The sequence below is a fragment of the Chelonoidis abingdonii genome, chromosome 3 (assembly GCF_003597395.2).
Source record: "Chelonoidis abingdonii isolate Lonesome George chromosome 3, CheloAbing_2.0, whole genome shotgun sequence".
NCBI lineage: Eukaryota > Metazoa > Chordata > Testudines > Testudinidae > Chelonoidis > Chelonoidis abingdonii.
The window spans coordinates 169,639,561-169,658,202 of record NC_133771.1 but is presented as its reverse complement, the minus strand read 5'-3'; the positions used below and the strand labels follow the sequence as shown (position 1 = coordinate 169,658,202).

At 39.7% G+C, this 18,642-nt stretch overlaps 1 protein-coding gene across 2 annotated transcripts in view; it reads left to right on the top strand.

Annotated features, from left to right (window-relative positions):
- RPS6KC1 (ribosomal protein S6 kinase C1) overlaps nt 1–18,642 on the top strand; it is a 134,635-nt gene that overhangs the window by 11,283 nt on the left and 104,710 nt on the right. Inside the window, exons 4-6 of one of the 2 annotated variants that reach the window (XM_032771241.2) lie at nt 3,513–3,633; nt 12,034–12,149; nt 14,376–14,469. In XM_032771241.2, the coding sequence (XP_032627132.1) occupies nt 3,513–3,633; nt 12,034–12,149; nt 14,376–14,469 (331 nt within the window). The remainder of the gene's footprint in view (nt 1–3,512; nt 3,634–12,033; nt 12,150–14,375; nt 14,470–18,642) is intronic. The other variant, XM_075064327.1, reaches the window with a different exon arrangement.

Below are 18,642 nucleotides of genomic sequence, written 5' to 3'. Positions count from 1 at the left end.
TTGTGAAAGTTTTATTTCATGTTCTCATTACTAATTTTTGAAATATCTTTTTTACTTAATTTAGTCATTCCTGTGTGTTTTGTCAAAGAAATGAAGCAAACCTTTTTTGTGTCCATCTGTCTTTTGTCTTAATAATTCAAAACCAAATAGCTAAGGTAGCATATTACAGCTTCGCCGTCAGTGATGAGTTGGGGGGAGATTATGAACCACACCTCATCCCTCTGATTTTTGGATGGCACTTCAGATTCTTAAACCTTGGGTTGAGTGCTGTACCTGTCTTTAGAAATCTCACATTGATATCTTCTTTGCCTTTTATCAAATCTGCAGCAAAAGTGTTCTTAAAATGAACAATGTGTGCTGAGTCATCATCCGAGACTATTATAACATGAAATATACGGCAGAATGTGGGTAAAACAGAGCCAGAGACATACAATTCTCCCCCAAGGAGTTCAGTCACAAATTTAATTAAGCATAATTTTTTTTAATGAGCATCATCAGCATGGAAGCATGTCCTCCGGAATGGTGGCCGAAGCATGAAGGACCATATGAATGTTTAGCATATCTGGCATGTAAATACCTTGGCTAAAAAAGTTCCATGTGAACGCCTGTTCTAACTTTCAGGTGACATTGTAAATAAGAAGTTGGCAACATTATCTCTCGTAAATGTAAACAAACTTGTTCATCTTAGCAATTGGCTGAACAAAAAGTGGGGCTGAGGCTCTAAAGTTTTACAATGTTTTGTTTTTGAGTGCAGTTATCTAACCAAAAAAATCTACGTTTGTAAGTTGCACTTTCACGGTAAAGAGATTGCACTACAGTACTTGTATGAGGTGTATTGAAAAATACTATTTTGTTTACAAATATTTGCACTGTAAAAATAATCAAAAATAATATAAAGTGAGCACTGTACACTTTTTATTCTGTGTTGTAATTGAAAACAATATATTTGAAATGTAGAAAAACATCCAATAATATTTAATACATTTCAGTTGGTATTCTATTGTTTAACAGTGTGATTAAAACTGCAATTAATCATGATTAATTTTTTTTGAGTTAATCACGTGAGTTAACTGTGATTAATTGACACCCCTAGTTTAAAATCTTGCTTTTTCTCTAAAAGCCAGTTGTTGTGGAACTTCATACAGTGTAAGTTCTTATGTACGCTCTGGATTTTATGTGTAGTTTTTTGCTTGGTTTCTCTCGTATGTTTTTAATAGGACGTCTTCCTGAATATGAGCTCTGGCTGAAATTTTTCTTCGGGAGTCCTACTTTTATTGTTGACTATTTTAAAAATAGTCTATACAAAATTTAGTGAAAGGGTGGCTCCTGAGTAGATCTTAGTTTTCAGATGCTAGAGTTGGGATCACTTTTAGCTATTATTGATGTTATAACTGAAAATTTAAGCACAGTGCACACAAGCCTGTCTAGTGGCCAGGTGTGCACCCAGCCTCCGTCAGGAGCTTTTTTATCAGATTTTTATCCCATAACAGAGAGAGATTTATGTACAGTCATTGAAGGACTATAGGCAGCTGCTCTTCTATCGTCACCCCCTAATAGGGTCTATACTTATGACCATTAATCATTTTTAAAACCCTAGAAAATAAATGCACCTACTTTGTTGTGAAGCAGTTAGGCATGTAGCACCCCTGACGCAAACCCAGAAAAGTTGAGCCACTTTACAATACATATTTCCTCCACTCATAACATTAACATTGCTACAACTACTGCTGTTCATGGGCCATCCTCCACAGCCTTCAGTCTGCTTCCCTCACCTTGCAGCCTTCCATCTCTCCTTTTAACAACCCTTCTGGATGTAATCCTTTACCTTCTCCCAGCACAACCAACTCCTACATCAAGCACCTCCATCTACTACTGTGGGGAGAGGGAGGGGAGATAATCGGGTGTGCAGAAGGACTAAAGGGGTAATGGTAATTGTGTGTGTGTGTCCGGCTCAGGTGGAGAAACCAATGTTTATTGTGGACGGAAGGAGTGAAAAACAGTTACTAGTGCTCAAATTATTTTAACCATGACAAACAGCCTATCACATCAGAACTATTTAGTCTTCACAGAATTTTATATCTATCTATCTATCAATCTATCTATCTATCTATCTATCAGTGCTTAAGCATTTTTTCTATTTTTACATTTACAGAAATTATGGGGAGTGCTGACAATTATTTGATGACAGAAAACATAGAGAGTCAAAATTAAAGCTTTATAAACGATTAAAACACAAGTGGTCAACATCACATATCAAAATATACAAAGTAAATATCCTTAAATCAAATCATACCTGTTTTTGCTATTTATTTTTTAGTCTAGATCACTGGATTTTGACTCTACATTTTCAAGCAGCATTTTTCTTACTTTGCCTATCTGTAAATTTTGATTATTATTAGTGGAAATATTTTTTCATCGGTTTGTGTGTGTATGGTATAATTGTTTACTGACATGTACCTTTAAAAATCTGATCCTTCCAAGCCTAACTATAACTAACAATGTATTCACGCTCTCACCAAATACCCTTTACTGTACTTTTCTAGTCCTCAGATTGCAGTTTGTATCCACCCTCCAAATCAGATGCATCTCCAGCATATATCCGAATGGGTACCTTGTTAGCTTTGCTGAGGTAGCATCCTTGAGAGGCTTCATTTCCTTGAGCTTGTCAGAGGATGACAGGGTAACCTTGAATCCTTTGCTTTGCAAGGTGTTTTAGATGTATTAATTCTCTCCTCTTGGCTAGTGTGAGATCACTTGCATCAGTGAAAAACAATATTTTGTTAGAGTGAAACTGGATCTTGTGCTTTTTTTTTTCCTGCAATCCTTTAGTATACTATCCCAGTGCCAACATTCCTATAACTTAATGATCATGGACTTTTCATTTTCTTGAGCAGTTTTATGTGGTGGTTCTGGGATTATATATAAAACAGTGCTCATCAGCCACCCTATCAAATTTGACACCTTTTGTGGTAGCTTGGATTGAGCACTGAAAAACTTGAGGCATCCATAATTATTAGTCACTTCTGAAAATTTAGGCCAGGGAATCCTCTGCCTCAGGAAGTCCTAGATTCCTTGCTTTGTTCTCCTGAGACCTGACAACTACAAAGAGCGTGCCTACGTTACTAACGTATACCAGCGAACTTGTGCCGGCAAAAAGACACTGCAGTTTGTGTATCGCTTGTGCACTTGCGCACTTGACTCCTTGCGGTGATGCTGCATGCACTCACCAGAGGCGCTTGTATCAGCGCACAATGCAGTGCGCCATAGGTAGGTTTTACTGCCTAATTTTTTCCCCTATGGAGAAACTTGCTAAGCTAGCTGTTAAAAGAAGCCACCAACAGTACTGATTAGAATCTGTTTAGCGTCTTGATTTTCTTAGTTTGTTGGCAACTCTTTTTGGATGACATAGTGCGATTATGATAAACTGCTCTCACTTTCAGCCACACTTAGCAAAGTTACCCCAATGTGAACTATTAAACTCATTCATGCTTTTTTTCCCCATTCTGCTTCAGATAGTCGTTTGGAAGAGGTACAGTGACTTTAAGAAACTGCATAAAGATCTCTGGCAAATTCATAAAAACGTATACAAGCATACAGAATTGTTTCCGCCTTTTGCCAAAGCAATAGTGTTTGGTAAGCACTCCTTTTTGAATTGCTAAAACTGTTTGATATTAGGTAACAAGTCGTAAATACATCTCATTCTGGAGCTGCCAGCCACGCCTTTATACATGCTACTGCTAAAACTTATTTTGGTTTTAATAGTCAACTCTTTGTCTCATTATGAGGATCTTAATGAGATATGGGTGAATCACAGTTCCATGGTTTTAAAGTTATTGACTTGTACTGAAGGAATCAAATAACATAGACTGACTGCTCTTATTTGCTTTCAGTTAAAGAACTATGTGCTTTGAATGTTTATGGATGTACGTTACACTTTAAAGGCATAAAAACATGAGGTCCCTGTTCTGAAGCGTTTGCAATCTATAACTAATATTGGCTATGTGACTAACACTTGTCTGCTGTCGGCTACAAAAGAAAATAATTACACTTGTTCTTACACCAAAAAGATGGTTGTAATTTTTAATGATCATTTTATATTAAATTATTAAATTATTTAGTGAAGGAAAGGATTTTTGTCTCTTAGGAAATGTAATCTACATTCCCAGTTTTATCTAATTATGTTTTTGACATCACAATTATACCTAGAGCAACTGGTTATTGCATCAGAGGATTATAACTTCAGGTGAAGAATAAGTAGCAAGAACTAACTAGCTCTTAGGAACACAGATCTTTATACTATTGTCCTTAGTAATAAAAATGAGAAGAGGAAACGCTCCAGAAAATGTGAGTTAAGTAGAAACCGTTTATAAATGTGTTTCCTTGAAGAATTATTTTTATAAGAAGAATTTGTGAATTAACTTTTGACGTAGGTGATCAAGCTTTAAAAGTGAAATCAAATGGACTTCTAATAAAGTAGAACAACTCCAGGTATTGGAGGTTGCATTGGAATAAAGGGTATAATTATAATAAATCCCAAAAAAGTTGAAAACTTTTACTCCCAACAAGAAATGTAATGTTAAGATTTTAAAGTGGATTAATGTGCTCCATTTTAAAGAGGAATGGGTTTGTCCTGGATGTCTTCCTCAGTGTAGAATTGCTTGTGTTTTTTGTCATAACCTTTACCATAACCATTTTTACTGTAGGTTTCTCATAGCAGGTACTAAAAACACGCTTCTCAGTAAGTGAATACCACTCCTATTACCTTTAAAACATCAAAGGGAGAATAGGCTCTGTAGCTTGTACCCCAAAACACATGATTAAAAATAAACCTTTTCATCCCATACATATTACATAGTTGACTCTGAACCTAATTGCAATAGGAACCGCCCTCTCTCAAATTCTTTAGAGATATTCCTGGTTTTTGCGCCTTATGCCACAATAATCATTGTGAAAAATTTTGTTTACTTACACATTTATGTGGAAAATCCAAAGCTGTTCAGATCTATTTTTTTAATTAGAGTCGTCTTGTTTCAGAGAGCTTTATGCTCAGCAAGACAAAATGGGGCTGTGGCCTCTTATTCCACTAATTCTCTTTCTAAGAGATATTGTGCATGTGGTATTTAGGAATGGTTGAGAATAGTAGTGCAGGATATTGCCAGTACTAGGCACTTTACTTATCCCTATATGGAGTACCTAGCAAACACTTGTATGGATATGTGTCTATAATTTTTAAAATGAAATTATTTTGACCATTTTAATTTGGTTTTTTAAGATTAAAAGTGAATAAACCACTTTCGCCAAATTTCAAATTGTCAAAGCTAACGCTCAGTGTTCCCAACTGAAAATTCTAAATTTAAGGATTTTTTTTTCCCCCCCCAAAAATAACTTTAATTCAATGGCAATACTAACATCTCTTCACCATACCTGTGTTTATAGCACCCTATAAATACTTAACTTCTCAGTTAAGAACAGTCTAAAACTGGACATTTTAAAATGTGCATAGACTGAAAGTAAAAATGTCACTCTTATTAATGTTTTGAATTCATTGAGGTATCACTTCAGGATACTCATTCAATGCTAACAAATACTTTAAGGGGCCTGGTTATTATAATAGTTCTAGGAGCTTTTTGGTGGTCTCTCCACAGTGATTATATATGAGTCAGACCTTGCTTTGTGCTCAAAAATCCTGTAAACTTCAATGAGAGGTCTCCACTCGCAATGACCATAGAACTGGGCTTTATTCCTTAAGCATGTCTCTTGGCAGAACTACCCCATACATTAGTTTTTTGTCTTTTCAAGATACATTGCTCATTTTCTCTATCCTCTACTTACTGTTGCATACGAAAACCTATGTTAAAGGAACGCTAAGGTTGCAGAGTCAAGCACTTAAAATTGCCTGTTGGATCTTAATTTGGGCCCCCTTGTGCACGTATGTTATAATAGACTTTAATTACATGATCATATACTATATTTTTGTCACATGGAGCCCCTGTCTTATTCAGAGAATGGTTCAGCTAAAACTATCCAGATAAAACTAATTTTGAGGCAGATGCCCAGCTTGAAAAAGTTCAGCCTGAATAGTTAAAGTTGCAAAGTCTTTTATAAGCAACTGAAATCAAGATTACTTTGCACTCTTCATTATAAGACCCTAATTATAGGTGTCACTATGTATTACCTGGTTCTGTTGCATTTAACACAAAATGGTGTTTCCTTCAGATAACTAATAGTGGATGTGAAACATGTAAGTGATTGCAAGAAAATTGAGTTGTGATGTGGATTTTATGGATGCCTGCGTAGAGCCCCCTGAAGTACACAGAGGGCTTTGGCTCTCTTCCAAAGCTGAGACTGAATAGCATTCAACTTTGTTTTTATTTTGCTTACTGTGAAATTAGATCTGGGGTGAATATCAGTGCCATGTCAGCACTTGCATGCTGCATAGTTAAGTGGAGAATATATTATCAATCTAATCTTGAGTCGATTTTATATCTGATTTACAGAGGAGCATGATCATTGTCCAAGCCGCTTTCAAAGCTGATACATGCTGTCCAAGATTTAAATTGAAAACAGAGATATGCTCTAGGAGTGGAGAGGAGAAGAGATGCCTATATAAAGCAGTATAGGGTAAGATACCCAAAAGAGAAACTAAGAGATCTTGAGAGAGATTTTAAAAGTAATTAAAATGGATGGAAATTTTAAATCTGAGGCTAACCAATCTTGCTCAAGCCCTGTGAGCTGGAGTAGAATTGTGGGTGAAATCTCTTCTGAAAGACACCCTTATTCTATTGTTTTATACACACACAAGTGGCTACAGTATAGAATGTAAGGGGAGAGAATCTACAAAAGTATTCAGTGTAGTTATTTTTCACTTCTTGTACAAAGAGCCTTTCTTTAAAAAAATAAAAATAATCACATTTGAAATAAAAGCAACAGAAAAGCACAGGAAAAGAGGTAATGTATAACAAGTTAAAATGATAACTTATGGGAAAGCTAAAAAGGAGAAAAAATGGATGAAGCTGCCTTTTATTCCAGTTGAGGCATTTCTTAAAATTATTCAGGGCATCTTTCTTCAGAAGATCAGGTATGGTTGCTTGTTTAGTGGAGGATAAAGTAAAATGTTGGTATATTTTGAATTGTTGCACATATTCATTTTATTTTCATGAAGTGTGTTTTTATTTTGAACTGCAAGATCAGTCCCATTTGTATAGTAATTCCTTTTCCTCTTACTCTACATTAGCAATTAATGCTTTGTTATATTCTTCCTTCCATCATATGATTTTTGTCCCCTTTGTGGTAGCCTTTAAACTGGTTATTTGTTAGCACTGCCATTAGCTGCTGACTTCTGAAAATGTGTGTATATTTTAAAAAAGGTTGTCATTTTAGTACAAGGAATAGCAAATGATGCAGTTTTCAAATGAGCTTTATCAATTGTTACAGCTGCTCTTATTTTCTGTACAGAAAATATTAAACTTGTACAGAGTCCCAGGTTGTAGCATTTAAAGAATTAAAGAGAGCACTCTGAGGCATCAAGGACTGTGTGGAAATGGAAGAGCCAAGATACACTTCCACCTTTAGTGAAATAAATAGTTGAGAAATCTGCAGAACTGGAATGTTTTATATTTCATGCTTTAGTCCCACAACTTTTGAAAATGAAAGGCTGTAGTATGTGTATCTTTTTTTTCTGGTACAATAGTGCTGTTTATATCACAGGTTGAAACCCGTTGGGGAAACTTTCATATTGCTTTCCTGTACTTCACCTGGACTTTTTCCACTCTTCTCACAGGAAAAAACATATTGGCATGGACCATGGGAATTTAAAGTGCTGATAACAGAACCAGCTGTTAAAACTTCTTTGAATTGTCATGTGGCTGTTACCATTAAAGTATCCTAGTATCTGTTTCTAGGAAATGACCATTCTCAGTTTGGCTGCAGAGATTCATTTTGATTCCTGCACAACCATGAAACATGAAGGGAACATAACTTGAGGTACTAGTTTTTGACCTATTGTAATCTCTATGCACAGCTGTTCACATATTTGCAAAATAAGAGTATTACTCTTATGTATATTGCATCATGGGTGTGCACAGTACTTGAGAGAAAACAGAAGACATGGTGGTAGTCCTGAACAGGGCCGGCTCCAGGCAGCAGCGAAGGAAGCAGGTGCCTGGGGCAGCCAATAGAAAAGGGCGGTACTGCATCTGTTATTGGGGCAGCATGTCCGGGTCTTCTGCAGCAATTCAGCAGCGGGGACGTCCTGGTCTTCGGCAGCAATTCAGCAGCGGGGATGTCCGGGTCTTCGGCAGCAATTCGGCAACGAGTCCTTCAATCCCTCTCTTCCTCTTCGGCAACAGCTCAATCGTTGTTGTTGCCGCCCCCCCGGCAAAAAAGCTGGAGCCGGCCCTGGCCCTGAAGAGTCTGAAACTGTATTTTAGTTTGGCCAAGAGATGCAGAGAAGTGAAAGTGACAGTGATTATTTTAGCATAAGAAGGCTTCATGCAAGAAATCTGTCTGAAAGCACTTAAGGCCAGATTTTCAAAGGTAACTAGGACTCAGATCACCAGCTAGGGGGATTTTCAAAAGTGCTGAAGTAGGTTAGGTTGGGAGGTTAGGTGTCTCATGATTCAGATAGGCCTCTATAGGCCTTTTGAAAATCTGTCCCTTAATGGTTTACTCCTGGGGGAATTCCTCACTGCACGTATGCAGAATTCATGGCTCCCGCAGATTTCTTTGCTTACTCGCAGAAGAATGATTTCTGATGGGGAAGTAAAAGGAAGCCACAAGACCGATCATGTGCTCACTCCCTGGCAGTGCAGACAGCTCAGTTTGGACATCCAGAGCAGCCGGTAGAGACATAAATCATCACCTGGGGTGGGTGGGGGTGAAAGGAACTGGGGTATGTGTGTGTGAGTGAGAGAGAGAGAGAGAGAGACTCCCTCTTGCTTACAACTGCAGCACGCTTGGTGTGGAGGGGCAGGGCTTTGAGATACTTCTGAAGAGGTAGGCGTACAGCCAGGGCCACCCAGAGGGGGGGGCAAGTGGGGCAATTTGCCCTGGGCCCCGCAGGGTCCCGTACGAGAGTTTTTCGGGGCCCCTGGAGCAGGGTCCTTCACTCGCTCCGGGGGCCCTGGAAAACTCTCGCGGGGCCCAGGCCCCCGGAGCTGCTTCCACTCCAGGTCTTCGGCGGCAGGGGATCTTTCTGCCTTGGGTCCTGGAGTGGAAGGACCTCCCGCTGCCGAATTACTGCTGAAGCGGGGGCCCCCTGTTGCCAAAGACCCCAGGCCCCCGAATCCTCTGGGCAGCCCTGTGTACAGCGAGCTCTGTTGTCTCAGGCAGAGGAGAATGTAGCAGCCTGCCTGCTTAGTGAATTGTTCCCATTGTTCTTAGTAAATTCCCCCCAGAGTATAAAACAGGTGTAAAAATTTTAAGGCTCCTTTTTGTTGCCAAAGTGGTGTAAAGGAGCTTTATTGTGAAGGACAATATAGCCTTATGAATGCTTACAGTGCTTTAGAACTGGTCTAAATTTTTGAACTGAAAAAATTTCCTATCAAAATGTGCTCCATGGACTGTTTGCTACTGACCTTTTTTGGAGATGGTCAGTAGCCAGTATAAATTTGTGAGTTTGAGTCCCTAGCCCTCACTTGCTCTTCAAGTGCCTATGATGCTACACTGAGCATATGGCTGCATATATTTGTTGACTAATAACTAGAAGTAAAGGGTCAATACTAGCTACATTATTATTAGACAGAGGGGGTTTGGTGATTTCCTCCAATGCTCCCCACTCCCATTCTCCATCCATTGTATTGTATTGTATTGTGTCAATAAATTACCAAAGTAATTGAAACTAGCTGGATGATGTTGCATTATTTTACAGAATTCTAAAATATTGTTCACAAAATTTACATCTTTTTGGTGCAGAATTCCCCCAGGAGCAATGGTTGAGAAATGAGAGACTGATCCATCCAAGTATAGGAGCAGTTGAAAAGAATACCAACTTGAGACTATGAGGAAGAGGGGGGCAGGAGTGTACGAAATGAGAGCCATCACTGTGATCAGTGTTTGTGACAGTGGCTTTATACAAGTGGGTGCACTTTATATATAGTGCACAGACAAGCCAACGTGATCTGATATTTCGACCTCTGACTATTATAGTTCATAGTGGCCCTACTGAGACAGCATGGGTTAAAGAACTAAAAAGCATTGCAATTGCTAAACTTTTAATGGGACAATTCAAATCTGCAGTGTGCTTTTTGTGGATGTTATAGATTCCAGCTTAGCTGGCTGTTTGACGTCTTTTCAGCAGGGTTTTTGTTAAAGTCAGTATGTCTGTTGTATTTAGAGTTTAGATTTGTAAGACCGTGCTATTTCAATAAATGAAATTTTTTTTCAGTGGTGAGATTTTTCAGAGGTGAGAATTTTTTATTCTTCCATATCATGTCCTTGTTAGTTTAGAAGAACAAACTACTCCACACCCAAAAACACTTTTTTGTGAACTTAGACATTGATCCTGTTTGGTGGTGTGAGGAGAGGGGCTTTTTCTTTCCCCCACTACCACATGAAAACTCTTCATTTGAGAGAGGCTGAAAAAAATCCTATTTTGACATTTTCTATCTGGATTTTTATTATTATTTTTTGCATGTCCCTAATATAAATGAGATTTGCTCTTTTTTTGTTCTATGTGGTTTTCTACAGTCATCTTCAAAGTTAGCTTTCAGTGTTATCAGGCAGTCTTATAGAATCATAGAATATCAGGGTTGGAAGGTAACCTCAGGAGGTCATCTAGTCCAACCCCCTGCTCAAAGCAGGACCAATCTCCAGCTAAATCATCCCAGCCAGGGCTTTGTCAAGCCTGACCTTAAAAACCTCTAAGGACGGTGATTCCACCACCTCCCTCGGTAACCCACTCCAGTGCTTCACCACCCTCCTAGTGAGAAAAGTTTTTCCTGATATCCAACCTAGACCTCCCTCATTGCAACTTGAGACCATTATTCCTTGTTCTGACAGCCATGCTGCTGTGGTGAAACTTTTTCTTGAATTTGTCTCCCAGTCTCTTGTTCCTCTGTGCAGAAGTGTTCGCCATCTATTTTGTTTTCTCTGGTCTAGTCCCCTTAACTTTTGTTCCTTTATCTTTTGTAACTATCTATTTTGCATGATAAAGTAGCTGTGACACAATTGGAATGAAAGCCTTTAGGAAGTGAGGTTCAGTTGCCACTGTATATATGTAACTAATAGGCCAGATTATTCCTTCACTGCTTCCCCCAGTCATGGGGGTGGAGGGGACTCTAAGGTGAACGTTAATAATCTCTCCTTCAGTGGGAGGGATTTGGGGCATGGCATGGGGAAGCAGTAAGGGAAGGAGTGTGAATTTTGAAGACTGTGCTGCCTCGCAGCTCTGCAATCCTCTTGAACCCATGAGGAAAGGAACACCCTCCTGTGTGAAGCCAGGCGCTATTCTGGAGAAAAGGCTAGTGCTTTACCATCCTTGGTGCCTAGCAGCATGGCTTCAACATGGCTGGGTGTCTCTGACACTGCTTATAGTCTCCATAAAGGACTTCCATGGCAATAGATCTCCATAATATTCTCTCTCTATCTTCTGGATTTTAGTAGCACTTCCTCTACCCTTTCCCTGTATGCTTTCTGGAGAGTGAGTGGCAAGTGCTCAGCTCCTTCCAGGATTGGGGCCATAATTAAGACTGACATTGACGAGCATCTTGTGAAATAGAGCAATACATCAGTTACTTTTAGATCTCAGTGGACATATGTTAGTGTCTCTTGGCTAATCAAGGGTGTTGCCTCACATATTCTTAGAACGCGAGAGCCAAGAATTCCTGCCATGGCTGCCAGCTTTCATTACTTAAGTGTATTGCAGACGACGATGCTAGGGACAGTTGAGACTCTGAAGTGTGAAGATTGCCACAGTCTCCTGAAGCATTTGAGTGACTTTCATAGATGCAGGGCATTCTCTTCTGAGGGTTTCTTGTAAAGTAAATGTTCACTTTAGTTATTTCTAAAAAATGTCAATTCATATTTCTGTTCTAGGGCGGTTTGATGAGTCTGTGATTAAAGAAAGAAGACAATGTGCTGAGGATCTGCTGCAGTTTTCTGCCAACATTCCTGCTCTATATAAGAGCAAACAGTTTGAAGACTTTTTTAAGGTTCGTTAATATTTCTGTGATAATCTAGATGTGCCTCGTCTAAATAGCGATATAAATTAAGTTTTAATGCTGCTGCTCCATTACTCCATAAATTGTGAAGTGACTTTAGGCCTGATCAGATGCTCTCTTTGAAGCGAATGGGAGTCTTTCCATTGACTTGGCTGGGAGCTGGAAGTGAGGCTCTTAACGAGCAAGGACACTGTACCTCCCCCTCTAAATTGAAAATATTCTGTAGGACCCTCAGGGAAAGGGCTTTGATTTTTTTTTCCATTGATTTATTAAACATACTGGAGGTCTGCAGAGCAATACCAATGCTATTTGATCCAAGATGCTCTGGAGGGAAATAATAAAGTATAACTATTTCTGTATTTTTATGCAGCTGTTAATATACTTTGAACCGAGGGAAAACTAGTTAAACTTTTCAGTATTGACTGTCATTAGGGATTGTAATACAGTTCAGTAACAAAACAAATAATGTATGTAGGAAGCCATTTGCAAACTACTACAGCTTTTGCAGCGCATAACTATTTATGGTAACCAAACTCCAGGATATGGTTTAGGACAGTGACTAACTTGTTTGGGATTTTTATATTAAAATCTTAGCATATAGTTCTTTCCCTTTTGAAAGCACCATATGCAGAGTAACATTTTAAAAGGTTTGATTTACAGAAGATAAATCTAAAAGCTTCCTACAATGTATGTTTTATTATTAGTCCTCAGTCCTGCAAACACATATGTACATGATTAACTTTACATACGTAAATAGTCCAATTGAAATCAATGAGATTGCATGGATGTCTGAAGTTCAGAGCCTATGTGTTTATAGTGATATAAAGATAAAATCATATTTAATATAGGTATTTCTACCTTTACCACATTATGAAAAAGTGAATTTTAAAATACTTTAATAGTTATTTTAGTTCACATCCAGCTTTGGTATTGACACTGCTAATAGGCTGGACTGTTCCACTTTGTTGTCTTTCACTGCAGCAACTGCATTTTGTGCCTGGGTTATTTTTTGAAAATATTTCTGTTTTGATTAGGTTTTGTGTGGTTTAAAAACACATAATAAAACCCCCTCCCTTGCTTAAGAAAAATAAATATTATGATCTAAAGTACTTGAGTGTCCATCATAAATTAGAAAAAGCATCTATACCTAGGGTTGCTAGCAGGAATGCTGGAACTTCCCCTTCCCCCTGAGGCCCTGCCCCTATTTGTACCTCTTTCCCCCTCCCTCCATCACTCGCTGCTTTTCCCCTCTCCCCCCTTCCCTGCGTGGGTTGGGAGGGACTTGCCTGCAGAGCTGGGACTGGGAGCTAGAGCCGCCTGATGCAGGTAGGAGGTGACCCTGCCTGAGTAGGGGCTGGTACAGGTAATGACTCGGTGCCTCCCTGCCTCCCCCACCTGCAGTGACCAGACTTTGAGTGTCTGATCAGTAGACTTTTTTTTTTTTTTACTTAATTTTAAGTTAGATTTTTTTAAAATGTATATTCAGTTTAAAATCTATGATAAGGCATAAAGTTACTATAATATTTCAAAATAATTTAAATACAAAAATAGTATTAAACAGTACAGTAGAACCTCAGAGTTATGAACACCAAAGTTACGAACTGACCAGTTAACCACACATCATGTTTGGAACCAGAAGTATGTAATCAGGCAGCAGCAGAGACCTCCTCCCTTCCCCAGAGCAGATACAGTACTTTATAAAACATAAACTACTAAAAAATTAAGGGAAAGTTTCAAAGCTGTATTGAGTCAAGATTCAGTTGTGAAGTTTTAAAAGAATAGCCGTAACATCTTGTTCAGAGTTACAAACAACCTTCATTCCCAAGATGTTCGTAATGCTGAGGTTCTACTATACATGTCTGCTGCCATGTTTTTAAGAAGTCAGATCTCTGAACTGAGGGAATTCACTGGCTAAGCATCTGGAACCAGAGTTTGTTGAAATGCAGACAACAGTAAATGCTTTTGACAAGACTTTTGACGTGAAATGCTTTTGACAATAGTAACTTGTACAGCAAATGCAGGGAGAATATTTTCTTCATTTCAGCTTGTTCAACTAGTTCAGTTCAATGACTAGCTGATTTAAAGGTAAACGAATTGAGAGTTGAATAGATCTCTCAAACCCAGTTGACCACATCCACCTTCTTTGCTGTTGTACGATAATGAGACTATACCTGGTACACAACAGTTAAATGCATATTTTTTTCCTCCTTTTTTCAGGGTGGTGAGGTGCATGATGGTTCAGAATTGATTGGTCCTGTAGAGCCTTTATCTGATTCCCTGATTGACAGCTTATCTGACTGCAGTTCTGAAGGTTGGGTTTCTTCTGTGATGTAATCTGACCTCTTGGTTTTTTATAAGCAATTTAAAAAAACATCCTTTCAGTGCTAGAAGGCTGCAGGTTATGTGGCTGTTCTTAGAATCTCTTAATGTTTAGCTCTCACAATTACTTGTATAGTATATTCTATATATGTGTTGATTTTAAGTATTTGAAAGCTTACAGATGCTAATATAATAGTGACTGAGTATTTGGCTTGTCCAAACAAGGAAACAAACTGTTGAGCTTTTTAACCCCTGAAGGTAGCTATTATATCTAAAGGTAACAACATTTAAAAGGGCACTGTTTGATTATTTAAAAAAAAAAGATATTTATTTTTTTCAAAAACCCAGATTCTGATGTGCAACCTTCACACAGAGTGTTCTTTTTAAAAATTCCTTTGTAAAATGTTTGCCAGGATCTCTCTGCTACTTGATTATATATTTTAGGTATTTATGTGGCCTCCATGATAGTATCTGAGTGACTCACGACCTTTAATCTAGCTATCTTCAGAACACCTCTGTGAGGTAGGGAAGTGCTGATACTATCCTCATGTTACAGATGAGGAACTGAGACAGAGAAAAGGCTAAGTGACTGACTTGCCTAAGGTCACATAAGAAGTCTGTGGCAGAGCAGGAAACTGAGCCCATGTTTCCCAAGTGCTAGGCTAGTGCCCTGGCCCCTGGACCATTCTTCTTCCCCATGTGAAATTTACAAGGGCTCTTTTTAGGAAGGGAGAAATATACTGATTGTTAAGGAGAAACTGTGAAACTGATTAGACACTAAATTCCGTTGAATGCACAAAGTGAACGAACTTGAAAAAATATAGAAATATATTTTCTGAATCCGATATAGTAATTTTCAATAGTGTTTGCAGCTACAGGACATACATTGTCAGGCATAAATGTGGCTTCCAGGTTGTTGTCCTTTCTTAAAGCCTATAATCTAACCAGATTACTGGGATAGAACAGTGAATTCAAAACCAACACTGAAAACGAGAAATAACTACATTCAAATCCTCTAGATGGCAGTACTAGTACTCAACTGTGACTTTTTTTCCCCTCCTGATTTATGCAGATATCTAAACTTGTATTCCTGTTTCAGGCAGGTTTAACATTGTTAAATGCAAGTACTTCCGAGTCCTATTCTGACACCCCCCCAGCCTTGGGATGACTATTGGTCCTTTAAATTATTTTAGGACTTCCTTTTTTGAAAGGGAACTGATGAAGGGATTTACTTACAAAGGATCTGTAGCATTCTCTCACTCTAGACTCTTTAGCTCCTAGGGGCTATAAATGTTGACTCTTAGCAGTCTTGCAAACCTGGCTTTGGAAGATGAACTTGAGTTTCCTGCATGGCATTGTCAATGACCCCTGCTAGATCAATGATCAGGCTCTCGGTTGCCTTTTTAAACTGTGTAGTGCACTAGTTATGGGCCAAATCTTAAAAAAAAAAAAAAAAAAAAAGGTGAGGTGGGGAGAGCCTAACGTTAAGATCCTAAAATGTGAGGCCTTAGTTTTCAGGAGGGCAGAGAAGCCACAGCACCCAGTGATGTTAAACACGCTACTTTGGATGCTCCACCCTTCTGAAAAGTCAGGCTGCTGATTTTAACAGTCTAATTTTAAGCACCCTCCTTTTAAAATCTTGGTTATGATTCTTTAGGTACTTGGATACTGCAGTGAAGGCGAGGTAGTACTTAAATTCATTTAATTATTTTGCCTTCTGTTAACTTCAGTGTTTCAAAACCTGGTGTAGAGATGGAGGCTTCATTTCCAGTGGTAAAAAGTATTTTAACAACAAATAGAGAGAGACTGAACAACCTAACAAAAAGCATTTCTAAAGTTCAGAGAGCAGGAAAGTCAACATCTATTTTGTACAGTTTTTTTCTGAAACAGACTACCTTGAGGGGGGGAGAGAGACTTTTTTTTTTCTTTCAATATAGTTTATATATAAAGATTTCTTCATTTGATGGAGTTCTATGTACAAGAATGAAGAAATCTTTCAATATGGTTGAGTCAGCATCTGAAACTCCGTTCCGAGCAGCAAACTACATTGCATAGAGGCGTGCCTACACCAGAACAGGCCAGCAGTTCATCTAATTTGGAATCTTGTATCTAGCGGTTGATCCATAATCTTATGAGGAGTACAGATTTCCTCAGCTGGACCTGGACAATTGTTTGAAACTTTATTTATCACTTCATAGTAGTTGATGCTTGAAGGATGAGGGTTAATGGCCTTCATAATCCTTATTCATACTAGCATGATGGTAGATAGGATGCCACATTAATTCTGAAACCTCACTCCATGGCAAAATATTAGATTGGACCAAATACAGCACTGAACTCAATGGGATTGCATGAGGTGTACACAAATAGGGTAATTTGGCCCATTAATTCTTTTTAACCTTGAGTACTCATCCCCTGTTAGCTGCATCATAGTGCAAATGTATAATGTTCCTTTCTCTCCAAACAAGCAGTGGCCCCTCCTCTACCTTGCAAGCATGTACATATACACATTGTACCAACCTCTTTCCCACCCCCTGCCCCTCCCCCCCAGTTATTCTCCTCCTACACCAATTGCCAAATCCTTTAGACAAGTGACCTAGGGAGTCTTTCTTTCTATGTGCATTATCACGGCCACCTTTTCTTTCCCCCAAAATGAATCTATTCATGACCTGGCCTCGCCCACCTGGAAATCGGGAAATATTCTAAGGACTAGTTCAGAAGTGACCTTGTCACTTATTTTTGTGAACTTTCTTAACATCTTAACCATCATTTCCTCTTTTGTGACATTTGTGTTTATTTTTAAACAGGCAGGTATAGCTAAGCCATCCACTTTTAAGGACACTAATAGGAAAAGATGTGACAGTGGGTATGTCTACACTGCAAAAAAAAAAAAAAAAAAAAAAAGACATGTGGCAGCAAGTCTCAGAGCCTGGATCAACTGACTTGGGCTCACAGAGTTGGTGGTGTGGGACTAAAAATAGCAGTGTAGACGTTCTGGTTCTGGCTGGAGTGCAGGGTCCGAAATCCACCCCCTCAACAGGTTGTAGAGCCTGGACTCCAGCACAAGTGGGGACATCTACATTGCTAGTTTTAGCCCTGCAGTATAAGCCTGAATTAGTTGACCTGGGCTTTAAGACTTGTTGCCGTGGGTCTGTTTCTGCAGTGTAGACATATCCTTTCTTTACAATGGGGGAGAAACCTAAGTCTGCTGGTCTGGAGGGCCTGTATACCCCTCATCTAAAACCACACCTATTTAAGATATATTGCCACATCTACATAACTTCACCCCATAAATAATGCTTCTTCAACCCACACTCCTAGCTAATTGCTGTCTTCCCCAAACAAAATCAACTGACCCCCCCAGTTAATGAATTCTGGGCTCTCAGCACCTAAATTATGGGTTATCCTATAAATGCACAAATTATGGATTCTCCATGTGCTCTCTCCCTTATTAGTGAATTGTCTGCTCTCCCCTGCCCTCCTGGTAAGGAGTTCAGGCCCTCTTTCCCTTTTGCAGAGCTCTAAGGCTGTGGCTACATTGGCAGTTTTGCAGCGCTGGTAGTTACAGCTGTGCTCGTACAGCTGTGTACGGCCAGCGCTGCAGTGTGTCCACACTGACAGCGACCAGCGCTGCAGTGTGTCCACACTTGCACCAGTTGCAGCGCTGTTGTGAGTGTGCATTGTGGGCAGCTATCCCACAGAGCACCTCGTCCCATTTTGTCGCTGTGGGTTGTGGAAGGGGACGGAAGGGGTGCGGGTCATTCCGCTTCCTGTTCCAACGACCCGTGCTGCCAGGCAATCGGACCCCGGCCTAAGAGGGCCCCGCACCTTAGGCACCTTTTTAATTTTTTTTTTTTTTAAACTTACCCCGTCCCGGCTGCGGTCTGCTCCATGGTCCCGCTCCTTTGAGTGAAGCGCCGGCGGGAGCGCGCATGGCCCTGCTCTTCCAGCAGAGCTCCAGCCGGGCGGCGGGGCTTGCGGCGCTCGGCCGGGCTCCAGCCATGAAGTGGGGCGGCGGGGCTTTGTTGCGCTCCGGCCAGGGGAGCGGAGTCGCAGAGCTTGCCGCGCTCTGACCAGGGCTCTAGCCAGGAGAGCGGAGACGTGGGGCGGCCGAGCTCTGACCGGGGCTCCATCGGGAGAGCGGAGTGCGGGCTTGCCGAGCTCT